We start from the raw sequence: 17,833 nt of genomic DNA on the forward strand, positions 1-17,833 counted from the left end.
CGAAGTTTATTTATTACGCTTTTAGTAAACTCTTTGATGTCGAATGTAATCCGTTCGTGACTATACTGATCAACTGTACCTGACTTCATATATCTGTTAGGTAGAAATATGGCACAGTAAAACCACTCGCTCATATGATTCTACTAAATCACCAAATATGAATAGGTTAATACTTCTCTTTAACATTTACAATATGCCATTTAGAGCAAAGTATTGATCAAGGCGTCGACGTCTTGATGGACCTTGAACACATTGGCCTTTAAGGCATGACAGTCCCAGCGTTCGGTGGAAGGTGGATCAAACGTTTCAACTGGACCATGGGAAAGATTGAACGTGACAGGTTTCACTGCAATATTGGATTGCGTATCGATGCATGAAAACTCAATTTAACTTGTAAAGATGTGCAGTGTCATTCCAAGTCACATTAAAGTGATTGACATTCTGGTTCACCCAAAGTCAAACATCACTCTGTGATGTTTCCAGCACAAGTGCAATACTAAATAAACGGTGCAAGTCTCATCTAATAATATTTTACTTTCTTGCAGGATTAAGGATGCCACGGTGCAAGCAGATATGAGTATAAGGTGACACTCATAATTGCGTTCTGGACAAATACAAGATGGCAAGACCTGATCAGGCTTGAGGCAAGCCCTTGTTCTTGGCTGACAGTATGGAAGAAGACACAATGTTTTGTTCGTTAAACATAATTCTGGAGATAAGCGATAATACGACCTGAGTATGGCGTCGTATTCAGTGTTCAACATTAACACTGTTACACTGTCCACAGTGACGACAGATGCTTCATCTACGACCATTCATCTACCTGCAGTCGGATACAATGTCATGGGTTCAGTCTTTTCTACTCTCTCCATCGCTGCCTTTTTCGCCAACGGATGCGGAGTACTTGTGTTCCTCAGAAATAAGACGCTACGCTCGCCAACAAATTTGTTCATCATGTCGTTAAGCATATGCGACATACTGATGGCAATTGTCTCAACCATTTCATGTGCTGCCAGCTTTAGCCATGGATGGGTGTTTGGCCATGTGGTCTGTGTTCTCGAAGGTTTCATGGTGTACTTCCTAGGTCTTACCTCCATGTATCTTCTGGCTGCCATATCAGTTGACAGATACATTGTGATGTCCAAGCCTCTCTTGTCCTATAAGATTACCCATCGAGTGGCAGCAACTGCAATCGCTGTGTGTTGGGCGTTGGGCTTCTTCTGGGCAGCTCTTCCTTTGGTAGGATGGAATCAGTATAACTTGGAAGGGGTCGGGATTTCTTGCAGTATTGTATGGCAGAGTGAAGACGCCGTCAACATCAGCTACATCGTCGTAATCTTCTCCTTCTGTTTCATCTTCCCCTTGTGTCTCATGGCCTTCTCCTACTATAATGTTTACATGACGGTGAGTCGAGATAGATATAAATGCGTCTTTATTGCTAAATACTGAAACATTACTCGCATGGATCCCATTGAGAAAACATATGAGCCAAATGACTAAAACCCATCTTTAAGGCGTTATGGTTTGTCTTGGACTAAGGGTTATCAGTTAACTTTCCTAAAGATAGCGAAATGTTATATTCTGAGTATATCAAGCCATGATTTCTTTTCGAACTTCCATCGACATATTTATTTAGAGTTAATAGTCCATTAGAGTTGTATAGCAGCTTTCACGGAAGGGCATCGTTTATGTCAACAGTCGTCGTTTACTAAGATACGAATATATGTGTTTGTAAGTGATTGTGTCGGGGAGCAGTGGTTGCGTTCAGTCATGTAAGAGTTCGACCATAAAGTCCTAATGGTCATAATTATCCTGTTGCATGCAACAGTCACTTCATGATTTATTACTACTGCCAGTATATACTATCCAAAAAAGGAAACACATAGGCCAGGAATCTGTTGCGAAAATGTTGTATTTGAAACATGTATAACTCGTCCACAAATAGACTTTAGTGCATAAACTAAGTTTAGTGAGTGAGTGAGTGAGTTATAATTTAACATCACATCGGCGATATTTCAGCCATATCGTGACGTGAACAAACATGATTGTAAAGAATATGTATATATTATAGAATCCGTCTTCAAAGTACGGTAAAACAACTAGAGTATCACATTCGAATTTAAAACTAGCACATGAAGTTAAAACTAGCAGCACAATTTGGACAAGACATAATATAGAAATGGGCTAAAGGTCACCAACAGCAGAAGGTAGATCACCATGTTAGGTACCAAGGGGACGTACATTACTTTTGCACATTTGCTACCTGCATGGACCCTAGTTGAATTTACACCATCCCCTCAGCCGCTGGCGATAATAGGGAAATGTAGCCAAAATTAAAATGACAAAAATACTGCGTTTAAAAATTGATATGTTTAAATTTGACTTCGAAGGGTTTGGGACTTATGTCCCCTCTCAGGGGGACAATAATTTTACGATACTTTTACCCCCTTTGAGAGTACAGCCACTAACAATCGCATTTGCTAATCCATACTACCATGTTTAAAATAGGAACTTTCTATTTACAAAACATATTTTTCAAAATTTATCTAACAATTGCATTTCTTTCAAAAATTCAATGATTAAATGATAATTAACATTCAATAGATTCTTCATTGTTTTTACATTAAAATATTTATCCCTTGTGATGGCAAAATCAATATAGTCAAAAAAGACATGCTGGACCATGATTCCTTCATCACAAAGGATACAAAACGGAGGATCCTCACCTTTAAGTAAATATCCATGGGTGTATCTAGTATGGCCAATGCGACATCGCCGCATAATAACCTCTTCAAATCTGGACTGACAACCCAAGTAGGTGTAACAAATGTAGGGTTTTATTGCATGTAATTTATTGATACCTACCTGGGTGTCCCACTTCTTCTGCATCAGATCACGGATGTAAGTTCTAATGCTAGCTTTATCGTCTGAGTATGGAATAGGAAGTGGTGTCACAGATTTGTTGAGTGCTTCTTTGACAGCAAGCTCGGCCATTGTGTTCCCAGAGATTCCTATATGGCTGGGTAACCAACAAAAGACGATGTCACATTGACCAGTAGCAAGATCATTATATAACTCACCAATTTCTATTAAAAGTGGATGTTTACAAGATATGTTTTTAATAGCCTGAAGACAAGAAAGAGAGTCGGAAAAGATTGTATACTGTTTATGTTTAGGATGTCTTTGAATATATTTGAGAGCTGTTAGTATTGCGTTTGCTTCTGCTGTGAAAATAGAGCTGTTATCCAATAATCTAGAAGATGTTGTTCTCGATCTAATGACAGTGGCACAAACAACTGCGCCACCATCCTTGGATCCATCAGTAAATAAGGATTTGTATGCACTGTATTTACTTTTTAATTGATTGCATTCTTGTTTATATTGTAATTGGTTAGTTTCTGATTTTTAAAACTTTGGTCAGCTTGTGGCCTAACTAATTGCCAAGAAAGTGAAGAAAGAAGACTGGAAGGAGATATGTTCTCTAACCTGATGCCAGCAGCAGAAACATAGAGGTGGAACAAGTGAAGATTTGTTGTTATACAAATCCTCATAAAGAGGACAGTTATGAGCAGGATTAGATTCATTTGAATATAACTTTGTAATATATTGTAAACACAATTTGATACGGTGAAGTTTTAAAGATGGCTCATCGGCCTCAACGTAGAGACTGTCAAGGGGAGATGTTCTGAAACATCCAGGACAAAGCCTCAGACCTTGGTGATGCACAGAATCTAATAGCTTTAGGTTACTTTTGCAGGCCCCGGCATATACGATGGAGCTGTAATCAAGTTTCGATCGGACCAGAGATATAAATGAAGGAGGGTAGTTTGTTCCCCACCCCATTTTGAATTAGACACAAATTTTAACAAATCGAGTGCCTTCAGGCATTTGGCTTTGAGGTACTTAATATTTGGCAGAAAGGTTAGATGCGAATCAAAGATGAGACCAAGAAATTTAGCTTCCTTCACCATAAACTAAGTTTAGAAAAAGGTAATGTCGATACACCCAAGTGGATACATTATGACAATGGAGATGATGAGAGCGATGGTGAACCCTTTCAACCTGTTTCGTGCTGCTTGACTGGATCTCCTCCGAAGTCAAGGCACCCTGGCTGCTGTGCTCTCATCCGGACGTACCGATCTTCGGCTGCACTGGTAACTCGAGGTCTGTCCGTACGGGGATGGTCATATGTTATACCTCTCTGCTGCATAATGTCAAGTGGAAGGTGATTTCTGGCGATGTCTTTTTAATCCTTTGAAGAAATGTTATCAAAATCAACATTTTTAGGTAAAATCGATTTTTTACTTGCGCAATTGTGTAAAATCATGTCATCAACGCTTTTGTTACATATTTTGACGATTGTTTAATCAAAATAGGTAATGAGTAGTTTTGTAAAAATACAAATCGCCTATGCGTTTCTTTTTGGGGATAGTATATACTGTGTCAATTTTGAACGTATACTGAACAACAAAAGAAACGCATATTCCGAAAATATGAAATGTCATCAATGTAAGCGTTCATGTTTATGTCTTCTTTTTATAAACTTGACAAAAAGCGTTTCTTTCTCTGTTGAGTATATAATGTCAAATTCAACATTATTCTGGCATTCAATAGCCATTTGGAAAACTCAACACTTACGCAGAAGTAATAAATTAGATTTCGGCTCACCTAATCAATATACAGGAACGTGTGGAGAGACCGTAGTGCAGCTTTAATTACACTGGCCCACAAAAGAAACGCATAGGTGAAAATCCAATGTTATGAGAGATGATTTATTAACTTAAATTGCTCAAAAAGTAATGGAACTTGAGCAATGATAATTCACACGGGTATTAACAAATGTGTGTCAAGACATATACAATCATTCACAGTGGTATTAAGCGTCTCTATTTTCCATGGCATAGTGAGAAAGTCAGTATCTGGTGTGACCACCACGGGCATCAATCACTGCTCTGCATCGCCTGGGCATTGACTGTATAAGACGTCGTATCCGCCTTTGTGTGATTCTTCTCCACTCATCTCGCAACGCATTCACCAACTGTAGACGTGTCTGTGGCTGCGGCTGTCGACGTCGTAACCGTTTACCCAATTGGTCCCATAAATGTTCAACTGGGTTCAAATCCGGCGATTTTGAGGGCCATGGAAGAACTGTAATGTTGTTGTTGGCAAGGAAATCCGTGGTAATGCGTGCTGTGTGCGGTCTTGCATTGTCGTGCTGGAAAATTTCCCTTCTAGCGTCAATTGTAGGAACAACATGACGGTTCAGAATTTCATCCCGGTAGCGTACAGCATTGAGATTCCCTTGCACATGCACCAACTGTGTCCTGCCGTTCATAGATATGCCTCCCCACATCATTACACCTCCACCACCATGTCTGTTGACCTCACGAACGCACTGTCGAGCATATCTCTCATTTCGACGTCTGTAAACACGCATCCTTCCATCATGTCTGTACAGCAGAAAACGTGACTCATCGCTGAACCAGATCCTCCTCCAATTTAAGAGGTTCCATGCCCGAACGTTCCTGCACTACTGAAGACGTGCACGACGGTGATGGGGATGCAGAACAGGTCCTGCATGAGGTCGCTTAGGTCGAATTCCATGCTCTCTTAGGCGATTCCTGATGGTTTGTGGAGAGACTCTACGCAGCCCAGGAACGTGATCAGCGGTATACGTAGCAGTGACGGCCCGATTACGCAGATGAAGCACCCGGATGTAGCGGTCTTGTGCTGGAGTTGTCACCCTTGGTCTCCCACTCCTTGGACGGTCTCTGGTCGAGTTGTGTTGCGTGTATCGTTGCCAGAGACGGGAAATCGTGCTCTGCCTCACATTCAGACGTCTGGCAACTGATGACTGACTTTCCCCAGCTTCCAGACGTCCAATGGCTCTATTTCTGTTTTCTTCATTTAACCTTGGTATTTTTCGCGTCGCATAGAAAGAAATTCGAAGAATGAATCGCAACAGGACCTGTCCCCTTTTATAGCCATCATAATCAAGATTGAGATCCTGCATTTGCACGTGCATAATGCTTTCAGATTTTCCCACGTGCAGATTATACAAAGCGTTTTCAAGGTGCTGTGGTGTGGCGAATAATCACCAGAGGTTGTGTTTGTTTGTCTGTTTTGGTTGTATTGACTATAAAAACACTTAATATTTACATTAATTGTCATTCCATTCCATATTTTCCGAAAAAATCTACTTTAAAAATGAGATTTCAGCTATGCGTTTCTTTTTTGGGTCAGTGTACTTTGTACATAGAAATACCCATGTACATGCAGATACGTGCGTGGTTGCTTGTGCAAGTTCGCAGTAAAGCTGGCTTTACCGTCACTGCGGACTGAGATATCATCTTGCACAAAACATAGATACCCCACTCGGAAAACTCGGGAATTACTACCAGTCCTTGTTTGATACCGGTCAAAGAAATGTTTCTGTTGCCTTCAAACATTTAGATGAATAGTTTTATATGGCTTCAGACACAGGTTATGTTGCAATCTTGTACTATTTTCACTTCACTTTCTCTCAAATGATAATTATTCTTTGTGAATAGAAACACAGGAATTAAACCCATTCTTGTGTAACTGATACGTATACTACACCTCATCAGTGGAACTTCAACTGTGAAAGTGTGTTATGTTTCCCGTGCTGTATGAAGAAAACCGAACCCCATAAATATAGGATTACATCACGACATTCCATAATGCTGACTCAATGAGTACACTCCAATGGACAATGATATCAAAATGACAGAAGAACAATATCACACGAGCAATAAAGCTCCTTAATAGTGACGGTTATTGAACCAACTGATTGCTTGTGATTACACAGAGCGTTAATAATTGGCGCGACACAATGTCGGTCAGAACATTACAGGTGTTAGTTTGTGGGAAATAGGTCAAGATAAACACATAAATGTATTATTAAAAGAAAACCTGAATGTGTGCGTGAGCAAAGGAAGCAAGCAGGTGTATTTGTCATATCCTGAAACGTACCTCTGTCTATGGAATAACGTCTTATATTGTGATTCGATATGTTGGAGCATATCGACATGTTAAGATCCGAGGTAGAATAGGCATTCAGCAACCCATGCGTGCCATAAAACACGACAATGTTTGTCGCAAGAGGGATAGTTAGTCAGGCTCGCTGACTTGGTTGACACGTGTCATCGGTTCCCAATTGCTCAGATCGATGCTCACGCTGTTGATCACGGGAATGCCTGGTCCATTGCTGAGTGCGGCGTAAAAGTAAACTCACTCACTCACTCATCTCACATTATTATCTGCAATGTATGAAACGTAATAATTTGGATGACCATATGGAATACTCACTCACTCACTCACTCACTCACTCACTCACTCACTCACTCACTCACTCACTCACTCACGTACTCACTTGTGAATATTTAACGGATCAGAAACTGATTGGGGAAAGGTTAAGGCCATACTCATTACTTGAATGTGTCCCTTTATATAGCGCCAACCTCCACACCAAAAATGGCCATAGCGCTAAGAATGAATAAGCTACTAATGAAGTCCATTGATACAGAACTTAGGGTAGAGGATTGCTTTGGAATGACTTTTACAGTTTTCAAGTGTGGGAGACATCTTAAGTTCATCACTGAGTGAATTTCAGTTAACCGATGGTAACACTTGTACCCAAATGATTTGTGGTTTCCCTCTATATCCTAGCCTTTTCCCTCACAAGGGATACATATTTCAATTTCAATTTCAGTGAAAGATCCCTTTAATCTAAATTATTATTTAATCATTGATTCTTTTAAAAGAAATAGGATTGCTAGATGAATTGTACAGATGTGCTCTGTAAATAATTCAGTATTTTATGATTTGTAGCTTGGATTAGTAACTGAGATTGTTAGTTGCTATAACCTCAAAGGGGTTGACCCCTTATTGTCCCCCTGGGTACGTAAGTCCCAAACCTTTTACAGTCAGTTTAAACCTACCATGATTTTTATACGTAGTAATTTTGACAGACATTCCTTACATCGCCAGCAGCTGAAGGTGGCAGTCCAACTAGGGTGCGTGAAGGTAGAATAGGTACTTTAAGTCCCCATGGTCCCTAGTATGGTGATCTGTCTTCGTTTGTTGGCAATATATAGACTGTTTTATATTGCATTGCCCATGTAGTGCTACTGGTTTTAACTTTCCACTCTAGTTTAATTCTACTCGTGATATTCTAGTTGTTTTACTGTTCTTCTACATGTTTATATATTATTAATATCCACGTTCTGTTTCAGAGTTCAATATACTCTCGTCGCGACATTGCTGAAATATTGCTGATGAAACACTAAATATTAACTCACTCATTCACTTACATCCGAGCCCATGAAGTAGAGGAACGTTTAAGATATCGCATTATTATTGTGTCGGATTTTGCCTTGTGTCTGGATGCGTAAACGTGATTGAAAAACAGTGATACGGGCAAAGGAAAATATACCCGTCACACAAACATGGTCCTGAATATGCGATTCTATGCTTTACGAACACGTTAGTAGATCGTTAAACACTCTCGATTTGCGTATCAGCACCGAATATCCAGTTCTTATGTGTTTCATTTTTTCATTATTTCTAGTTTTAAAACATTAGTCCACACTTTGGCCCGGAAATTTTCTTGCTATTGAACGGTTATATTGAACTGGATTGTTCGTTGCAATTACTTGAATAACGCATTCAATCATAGGTTTCAATGAATTTAATATTTTCAAGCAGTGTCAACTCTTCTGACAAGAGCAGATTTCATCTTGATATGCAATCATTCAGCAGTTTGACCTGAAACGAAATCACTTTAGGTTGATTTGATCCTGTAGAGAGACCTGGTTTTCCTACTAGTACGAAAACCAAAATTCCCTTACGGACGTGTTTGTTAATTTACTGCAACGGCTAGACGGACGGTTCAAGTTCTTGGCAATATCATCCCTAAGAGAGCTTCATGGCTGGTGAAAAGTGGCCATTTAACGCCGGATAGGGCATAACTACATTAGTCTCAGGTTGACAGGGCCACAACTGCTTGTTCCCTTTATGTCCGATGTTCTTTAATGTTGTCAGCTCTGAACAGCTTGTTATCGGAAACATGCCAGAGGAAGGGACTGGGCATACATATCGCGAATATTACATTCTTCTCAAGGGTCACTCCAAGACTGCTGCGTCTATGGCCGTTAAATAGCTCTCTTATTGCTGAACTCACGTGGAGATTAGATTGCTATCTATTCGCTATGTTTGTTAAAACATCTATTCATTCCATCACGTCGAAAATCTAATTTCATCAAAAGTAACTCCACATGTGATTGTATAGATTTAGCTGTGAGACCTTTACTGAAGCTGCTTGTACAGGCTAGATTTCTCGTTGTCTCCTTTGAATGAAAACCCACCACCACTACACACAAGAAAAACACATAGATGGAAACCTGTTCAAAGTACCGTCAAGTCCTTTATCCAGATACCATTAAATGTGGTTCATATACGTTCACAAACGTAAAAAAAACTGGATATAATTCGATTTCCAAATTTTCATTTCAGGTCCGAAATATTGCAAAATGTAATGTGTGGGACTCAAAGAGTCGAGTGGCCAGAAAGAATCTCAGGCTGGAACAAAAGTTGTTTAAGACATGTTTGCTCATGGTTTGTAAGTATATCCTGTATGCATGTTGCGTGAGTGGGTTATCTAGGCTTTCAATGGTTTTCCAGAAAACTGACGACGGAAGACACATGCATGGAGGTTTAGTCATGATGTGGTAACCGTCTTAGGCGTGAAGGGTTAATGCTTTGACCACGAGACTACCTCGCGTATGGACCAAAGACTAATATAATATGTACATGTTATGATGGGGACGAATCAAAATGTAATAATATATATTTAGCGTCACATCGGCAATATTTCAGCCAAATCATGATGAGAACATGTTTGGCATTAAAATGGAATATTGTAGAAAATGTATCACTCATTCATTTTACATAATTATATTGTTAGAGCTGTCCTTGGCTAGTTATGGCATATGGACAAAACATACTTTTTATATGTTTATGTATATTTTATTTTCTAAATACATTTATCTACAAATTACACAAAAGCGAAAGAAACTGGAGAGCAAGAAAGAATATAACGATATGACTGATGGTGATATATATGGAACTGGAAACACAGTTCTATGTTAACCTTTATGTAGTGTTTCGGAAAATGTTATCACATTCTGAAAACGCTTGAAATGATTTGGTCAAATCAAAGTTTCAAGAGTATGCAATAATTTAACTGGCAATTTAAACTACGCGTGGGAAACTAGTTTTTGACATATGTATAACAAACCCTTGTGAGGGTTTATGGATAAGTTTAATATCTTACAGATAGTGCGATGGCGATGGGATGCACCGACAGGTCATATGTTTGCCACAACGTTAGGCCTGTGTCTGACGTCTTTTGCATCAGTTTCCCTTGTTCATAGAATCATTATTTCCAATGGCTGTAATAATATCCAACAAGCTTCCGGAGCGGAGACAACATCATTTATCTTGCATTCATATCATATGGGTGATCATTTAGAGGTTGTGTTAAGTAACTGTGCAAACATACCGTGTCAAAAAAGAAACTTCACATTCTTTGTTCAGGGCATTATTAAAGAACAAGAGATGGTAAGATGGTTAAATTGTTATTATTTCATTGCTGAGATCTGTGTGATGTATTCGATACTCTGACAGTGCCACAATCAGTTCCATTAGTTTACACCGCCGTTCAAAAAATTGGTATACAGAATGTCAAGTCACAAGATTAAAAATTCGAAATTTCCGAAAATAACCGATCTTCCCGCTTGCAACATGCCAACGGCACGTTCACGTTGCACATTTGACAATCGTGGCACTTAAAGTAGCTCTAGAACTCTGGTTTAAAAGTGCTTTTTTTTCAATTCTTGAGACCAATGCAAATACGTACAAATGAAGAAAAACTTCGATGTGAAGATCACGTGATCGACTGCACGTGCAAAACGTGCGAAAAATAGGGATCCCATCTTGGATACATAGATGTAGCATCAGAGAAAAGTATTCATTATCTTTAAAACTTACATTTTGTGAAGTTTCTTTTTTTACTCAGCATAGAATCTGTAACGCTGATGAAGCCCACCAGATGGTATCAGGTTTCTTTTGCTGTAACCGTGTCCATCACGTCATCTACTTTCTTCCATTGTAGTTGGCACCAAGTCCATCAAATGGTCACTTGCTTTCTTCTATTGTAGCTGGTACCAAGTGCAATACACGCCATCTGTTTCTACTGTAGTAGGAGTATACAAAGTCTATTACATGCCATTAACTTTCTTCTGTTGTAGTTGGTACCAAGTCCATCATATGTCAGCGGTTTTCTTCTGTTGTAGGCGTGTACCCAGGCCATCATGTGTAGTCTGTTTTCTTCTGTTGTAGGCGTGTACCTGCTGTCATGGCTACCATACACAGCTGTATCTTTCATGTCGGCGTTTGGTGCAGGAGATATTATTTCCCCTTTGATGGCAACGATCCCGGCTCTTGTAGCTAAGTGTAATGGATTATGGAACCCTATGATTTACATAGCCACAAATGCTCAATTCAGGAATGCCTTCTATGAACTCCTACCGTGTGCGAGTTTGAGGACAGATGCTGAGAGCAATACTGAAGGAAGACAGGGGTCTTCGGAAGACAGAACATACAGATTTGGGTTCCGTGGTGGAAAGAAAAGCCAAACCAGTCAGACGTTTGGTCTAACATTAATGAAGGATAGTATCGCTGTCGATAACACTGTAGTGGAAGAATTATCACCACGGGAGTCTCCTGTCAATGGTAGATGTGTAATCCAGAGAGTTGAGTTGTCTGATATGAGTAACGGAAACATAGCGGATATTTAATTGAAGTGTATTTTGAGAAGCTGATCATAACATATTTCCTCACTATAACTAATGAAAGCGTATTGTGTCATTTATGTCCATCGTGACGTTGTGCCCAGTGAAAGTTCTTATACATGTGACGTACATTCCATGAATGTGAAAAAGAATCACCATATTACTTCGATCTGCTCAAAATACCTTATAAACGATACTTTCAGATACGTAAATTGCAAAGGTTACAAATCATGAGCCTTATGTTTAATCTAATGAACACTCTCATAACATTCATCTTGTAACGATATCTACATGTTGGTCATAGTGTGGTGATTTGCTCACATCCGGTAATTACGAAAATATTCCGATAGTTGTTGCATCAAATAATAAGTTTACCATTCACATATATTGGGCGAACGAAATATGTTATGGACATGTGTACTTTCTAATGTCTTTGTTCACACTGAAGCATCAAAAGTATTAAAGGTTGTTTTCATACAGAACTCAAACTTATCGATTTCAAGGTTTAAGTATCTCTCTGTAATATTGGTCACAGAAAACTTGTTTGAACTTATTGCTCGGTGTCCTTGAAATGTGAAGCAGATAAGAGTTCAAGAGCGATTCGATTTGGAAATACAAATGCATTTACGTCAGGTCCATGTTTAAAGTCAGATGGGTATGGCACTCAAAAGCTCAACCTCAAAGAGTCTTTTGTATAACAATGTTGTATAATACAGAAGATATCAGTCTCACGAGATGGTGCTAGACACGTGTGAATATCCAGTATATGTGGACACCAACAACGTTTTACAACGATTTTGGTTGAGCGTTGCTCAATATTGCCTTGGACAAACAGCTACAAATGGGGTAGTTGCTTCTGTACATCATAGTCAAAATATCATGCATGCCTGTGCACGTTCGTTCGTTTGTGAAGTCGTTCGTGTGTATGCTCGGTGTTCATTTACTTGTTACTTCTGACAGCCGGCTATACACTTGTGTAATCTTCTAATTTAATTCTAAAGTTCCTTTTCACCTTTTTTCAATTGAAAAATAATCAACACTGTGCAATATATGCGTTCATTCAATTCCTTGGTGTCCATAATGATTTGCTACACTAACATGTTGAACATAAATATGTAGTATCTACAGAAGATGTTTCTTTTTCCATATTTGGTTTTGATATAGTGTGTGCTGTACGGTTTATAACAGTTAACTCTCAATTTCATTTCTTCTTGTATATATAACTAGTCGACGTCATTACGTAGGTCACTGGGTATGGGGAGTTATAAGCTCTTGAAATTTTTGCATCAATACATCGGTTTATGTAATGCACAGACCAGGTCCGAGTTTGATACAAATGACGTGAACGACGTCCACTCCAACACCTAAATCTAGGTCATGAATCAGATTCCTTTTCAGTGTGTTTAAGCATCGATATGAAAGGAAACCCAAAGATCACTCGCCTCACATACCTTTATCACTTGCAGGCGGGGGTCATGTTCGTATCCAGAGTTGGGAGACTCAACTCCACATGGACAGTGAAACCTTCAATAATATGCTCTTGAAATGATGTAGTACTACTGAATATGCTACAACAACATACAAAGTAATTATGAAGTGACAAAAACCTTCCCACAATCATAACATGCTGAATGAATCTGACTACATTATGAATACAGTGGAGTGAGTGAGATAAGGTTTCAGCAGCGGTTTAACCAAAAGCAGACTATAAACTCATGAGACATGCATCGTGCATCGAGAACCAAACTACATTGAAAACAACCAGAAAACCACAGATACAGAAACAGATACAAAACTGAGATGTAAGTTTAAAACTTTAGACTCTACTAAATATAACACACGCTATAAATCGTGAACTGAAGGCTGATCACCATACTACAGGCGTGTGCTACATGACGTGTGCTGGCACGTTTGCTTCTTTGCATGGACCCACAGTGGATTTACACCATCACTTCAGTCGTTGACGATTGTGCTGTTTATACCTTTGAAAATCTATTTATGCAAATGCAAACTATTCAGTTTCTCTAAAGAAAATGAAATAATGTTCTTGTTTAATGGAAACAAAATCAGTACAGGAAATGATGAACACAACATGATGGATCGTGATCATCTCATCACACGGATCGTGATCATCTCATCACATGGATCATGACCATCTCATCACATGGATCGTGATCATCTCATCACACGGAATTCAGAATGGAGGTACCAGGTACTTATGTGTTTATCGAATGATACTCTCAAGATAACGTCTTCAAATATGGATCGACATCCCAAAAAGGGGTAACCAATAGTGGGTTTGATTTCATGAAATTCATATCTATACCTGCTTGAGTGCCCCGCTTCTGTTGCACCAAAGCTGTACGTTCTCAAGACGTAGTGACACATATTTGCTGATTGCTGCTTTAGCTGCAGCATAGTGTTGCCAGAAATTCCAACATGGTTGGGTAACCATCAAGTAGCGCGCTGTCCTATTGGTAAGAAGCAGGAACGTTAAAAAATTCAATAATTTCTGTTAAAATGTTTAGATGACATGTCCTATTAGCATGAACGTACAAAAGAGAGTCTGAAAGTATGACGAATTGTGTATAAAAATGATGGTGCTATGTGATGACCAAAGAGTGACCATATCATGCGCATCAGCAGACCTCATATCATGAGAAGTCAATTCTTCCTCGAAAATACTCCATATATCGAATAAGCAGTAATTGTGTCCCTCATTATTGATGGATATATTTTAGGTAAGGTAACGTATACGTTTGTCGACGTCATCCTTGACACCGGCTAGTACATTTGTGTGAACAAGGAACAATTGTATCACTCCTTAGAGTTTGTTCCACGTGAGGTAGGGTAACGCAAACGTTTATCGACTTCATCTTTGACACCTTCTTGCATGGTTGTTTGTACTTTATGAATAATTGATTGTGACGCCCACATTACTCACCTCTGGACAGTGATTTAGTCCAGCAGTTCTACAAAACACAAAGAAAATAACAAAGACGAGGAGACTGGTTGTTTGTCTTCACACAGTTGTTCATTATCGATTGCCTGGGAATACATATTTGCCTGATGTGTATTTTCCGGACAAAGAGACTATTTGATAACCGTGAAATGGAGTGTAAATATGGGAAATGAAAACGATATTACGGGTAGCACATAATGGCAGGTATCTCGTTACGTGTAATGTCATACCGAAGATAATCATTTCTTTAGATTTAGTCAATCATCAATGTTACATTAGATGCTGTGTAGACAATGGCGCTTGAGTGAACAGCTCAAATTGGCACAATGTTGCTATATTACATGTAACCATATTAGTGTTTAAAAACAACAAAAGAAAAACCCTGTCAAAACATGATGGACATGAAGAGCAATATTTTATCCAAGTCGAAAACGCAGCTTTGTATGAGATGTATTTGAAATAAACACACAGACTTGAATGGCTTATATATAGATGCGATTTGCAATTGAACTTGATTGGTTTACACATCGGTAACAATTTCCTCTTCGGGACAATTACATTGGATAAACAATTGCTCCACTTGGCAAGGGACCAATATACACGCAGTTCATCGAGGAAAGCTTGGAAGTCTCACTAGTAATCGCAAAATGGTTTTAATTGTTACAAATATCTGTCTCTGAATGAGGCATGCATTATACCCAGAGCATAGTCAAATATTTAGAGATGTTCGATCACATGTTAATCTGTTGGACGCCAACGTGGTTTTAAGAGAGACTAGCAGTGACGCACCGCAATTACATGAATGAAAAATACTACACTGACATGTCAAAAATAACTGTCAGAAAATAATGCGTATGTGATGATACCAGCAGCATTTGACGGGAAAGTCGTGGTTTAATTTGGCATGTATAACTTTTGTTATCTATCCTACAGAAGATAAATATTTGGAAATTATTTGTTTCGTCTTCAAATGTAGGGTTAGTTATCTTGTGTGCGTCGGGTCACAGAGTACATCTATAAGATGTCGTGAATTTAATACAATGTAACGCCAGGTCCAGACTCGATTATTTACAGACTGCCACATATAGCTGGAATATTGTTGAGAGCGGCGTGAAACTAAACTCACTCACTAACACATTGTAACTGTGCACTTGTCTGTTGATGGCAGCACTCTAATGCTGAATGACAGATTCATGTATCTATTCAGTCAGTCTGTCAGACGAAGTGAAAACAGATACTAGTCATTAAAGGTAAGGGTTAGTGGTTGAACTGATAAATATTATTCGTGTCTTCATAACCAAACCATTTCAAATTGTCTGTAGCCTACATGATTCCAGTGGTGGCAGTTACATTTTGTATCCTGTTTTACAGCAGGCGAGTTCAATGGTGGTGTTTTTGTTATTCTCGCATAACTGAAAATTAGACTTTTGAAGCCATGCATCCTTAGAGGCATTCTTTGTCCAGCCATTGTCCTCTACTGTTGGGACGAACACAGGTTGTTTTAAACATATTTTGTGAGAAAAGGATTGGGTACAAGTTATACAACATAGAACACCTTCTCCGTAGTATTTACATAATATTATTTACATTCATTATTCAAGATGGACAGACAAGAAAAGAAAGATGAGAAAGATTGGGGCAATTGCAATAATTAAGAAAATCTTTTTGATTGACAAATATATGTTTGAACAATTTTAGATACGTTTTGATTTGCATGATCAGTCAGATCTGTATTGCCACGAACAGTAAATCAGAGTTTATAGTAACATTGGTAACACTGCGTAAATTAACCATCATGGTAGATCTCTGCTGAGTATACTTGACAGTCAAATAGGTAATGATAAGAATTTTCACAAATATATCCACAAGAACATTTGGGGTTATCTATTATGCCAGCACGGAATAAATCGTTATTCAGTTGACTACACATGTAACGTAGTTTTGTAAGGGTGATATTACTGATTCTCGGTCCAAAATCAAAGTATTTGGGAGCTGTACATGTGTTTTGTGTTACAGCAATATTTGATTTAAAAGAATTCAGTGACACGCTTTTTCTAACTTCAACTGGAAATTCATTCCACATTCTAATTGTGGATGGAAAATACGAGTTATAAGAAAACTTCAAACGGGAGAAGGGAAGAGAGATATCGTCAGAGTTACGAAGATTATGGTTACTTTTAGAGGCTACCTTCCCAGGAACAAGATCATTCGGGTACGATGGTGCCATATTATGCTGTATTTTGCAAAAAAGACAAAGTTTTCGCTTTCTCCTACGCTCTGCTAAAGATTCCCAACCAGTTTCATAATACAGATGTTCATGATGTGTATATTTAGGTAAACCTGTTACAATTCTTACTGCTTCTAATTGCAGTTGTTCTAACCTATTTGCTTGGTATTGAGCACACCCATCCCATACCTCACATGCATATTCGAAGTGGGGTCTTATGAACATTACATAAATTCTATGCAATACACAGCGCGGTAATACAAATTGAGTTTACGTAGAGAAGAAATCATTTTTGAAGTTGTTTTTACAATATTACCAATGTGGTCAGACCATTTATAATCTTTTGAAAACGTTAATCCCAAATGTTTATGATTTTCAACGGTTTTGACCCGAACCCCGATAAAGTAGAGTTTGAGTGCCTCAATATTCTTATGTAAGGTGAAAATAATTGCCTCAGTTTTATCAGGATTATATGTTATAAGCCACCGCTTTGCCCAAGCCCGCACTCGTTCCACGTTTGAATTCAGTTCTCTTTCAATGAATAGATGATCATGAGAAAATAAGCCTAGCTACGAATCATCAGCAAATAATCGTGCCAAGCAGTCTACGTCATCAGCAATGTCATTGACATAAACAAGAAATAAGAAAGGACCGAGGACTGACCCTTGTGGGACACCAGCTTGTAAATACCTCGGCTTGGATAGGGCTCCATTTACAAAGACGCTTTGTGAACGATTACTTATGTAATCAGCTAGCCAATTTAACAATGAA

At 38.7% G+C, this 17,833-nt stretch overlaps 1 protein-coding gene across 3 annotated transcripts in view; it reads left to right on the top strand.

Annotated features, from left to right (window-relative positions):
- Positions 1–12,352, top strand: part of LOC137284259 (parapinopsin-like) — a 69,390-nt gene extending 57,038 nt beyond the window's left edge. For all 3 annotated transcript variants that reach the window (XM_067816003.1, XM_067816005.1, XM_067816004.1), the window contains exons 2-4: positions 546–1,404; positions 9,535–9,640; positions 11,422–12,352. In XM_067816003.1, the coding sequence (XP_067672104.1) occupies positions 739–1,404; positions 9,535–9,640; positions 11,422–11,879 (1,230 nt within the window). In that variant the 5' untranslated portion in view covers positions 546–738 and the 3' untranslated portion in view covers positions 11,880–12,352. The remainder of the gene's footprint in view (positions 1–545; positions 1,405–9,534; positions 9,641–11,421) is intronic.
- Positions 12,353–17,833: the final 5,481 nt, after the last annotated feature.

This window comes from Haliotis asinina, chromosome 5, assembly GCF_037392515.1.
Source record: "Haliotis asinina isolate JCU_RB_2024 chromosome 5, JCU_Hal_asi_v2, whole genome shotgun sequence".
NCBI lineage: Eukaryota > Metazoa > Mollusca > Gastropoda > Lepetellida > Haliotidae > Haliotis > Haliotis asinina.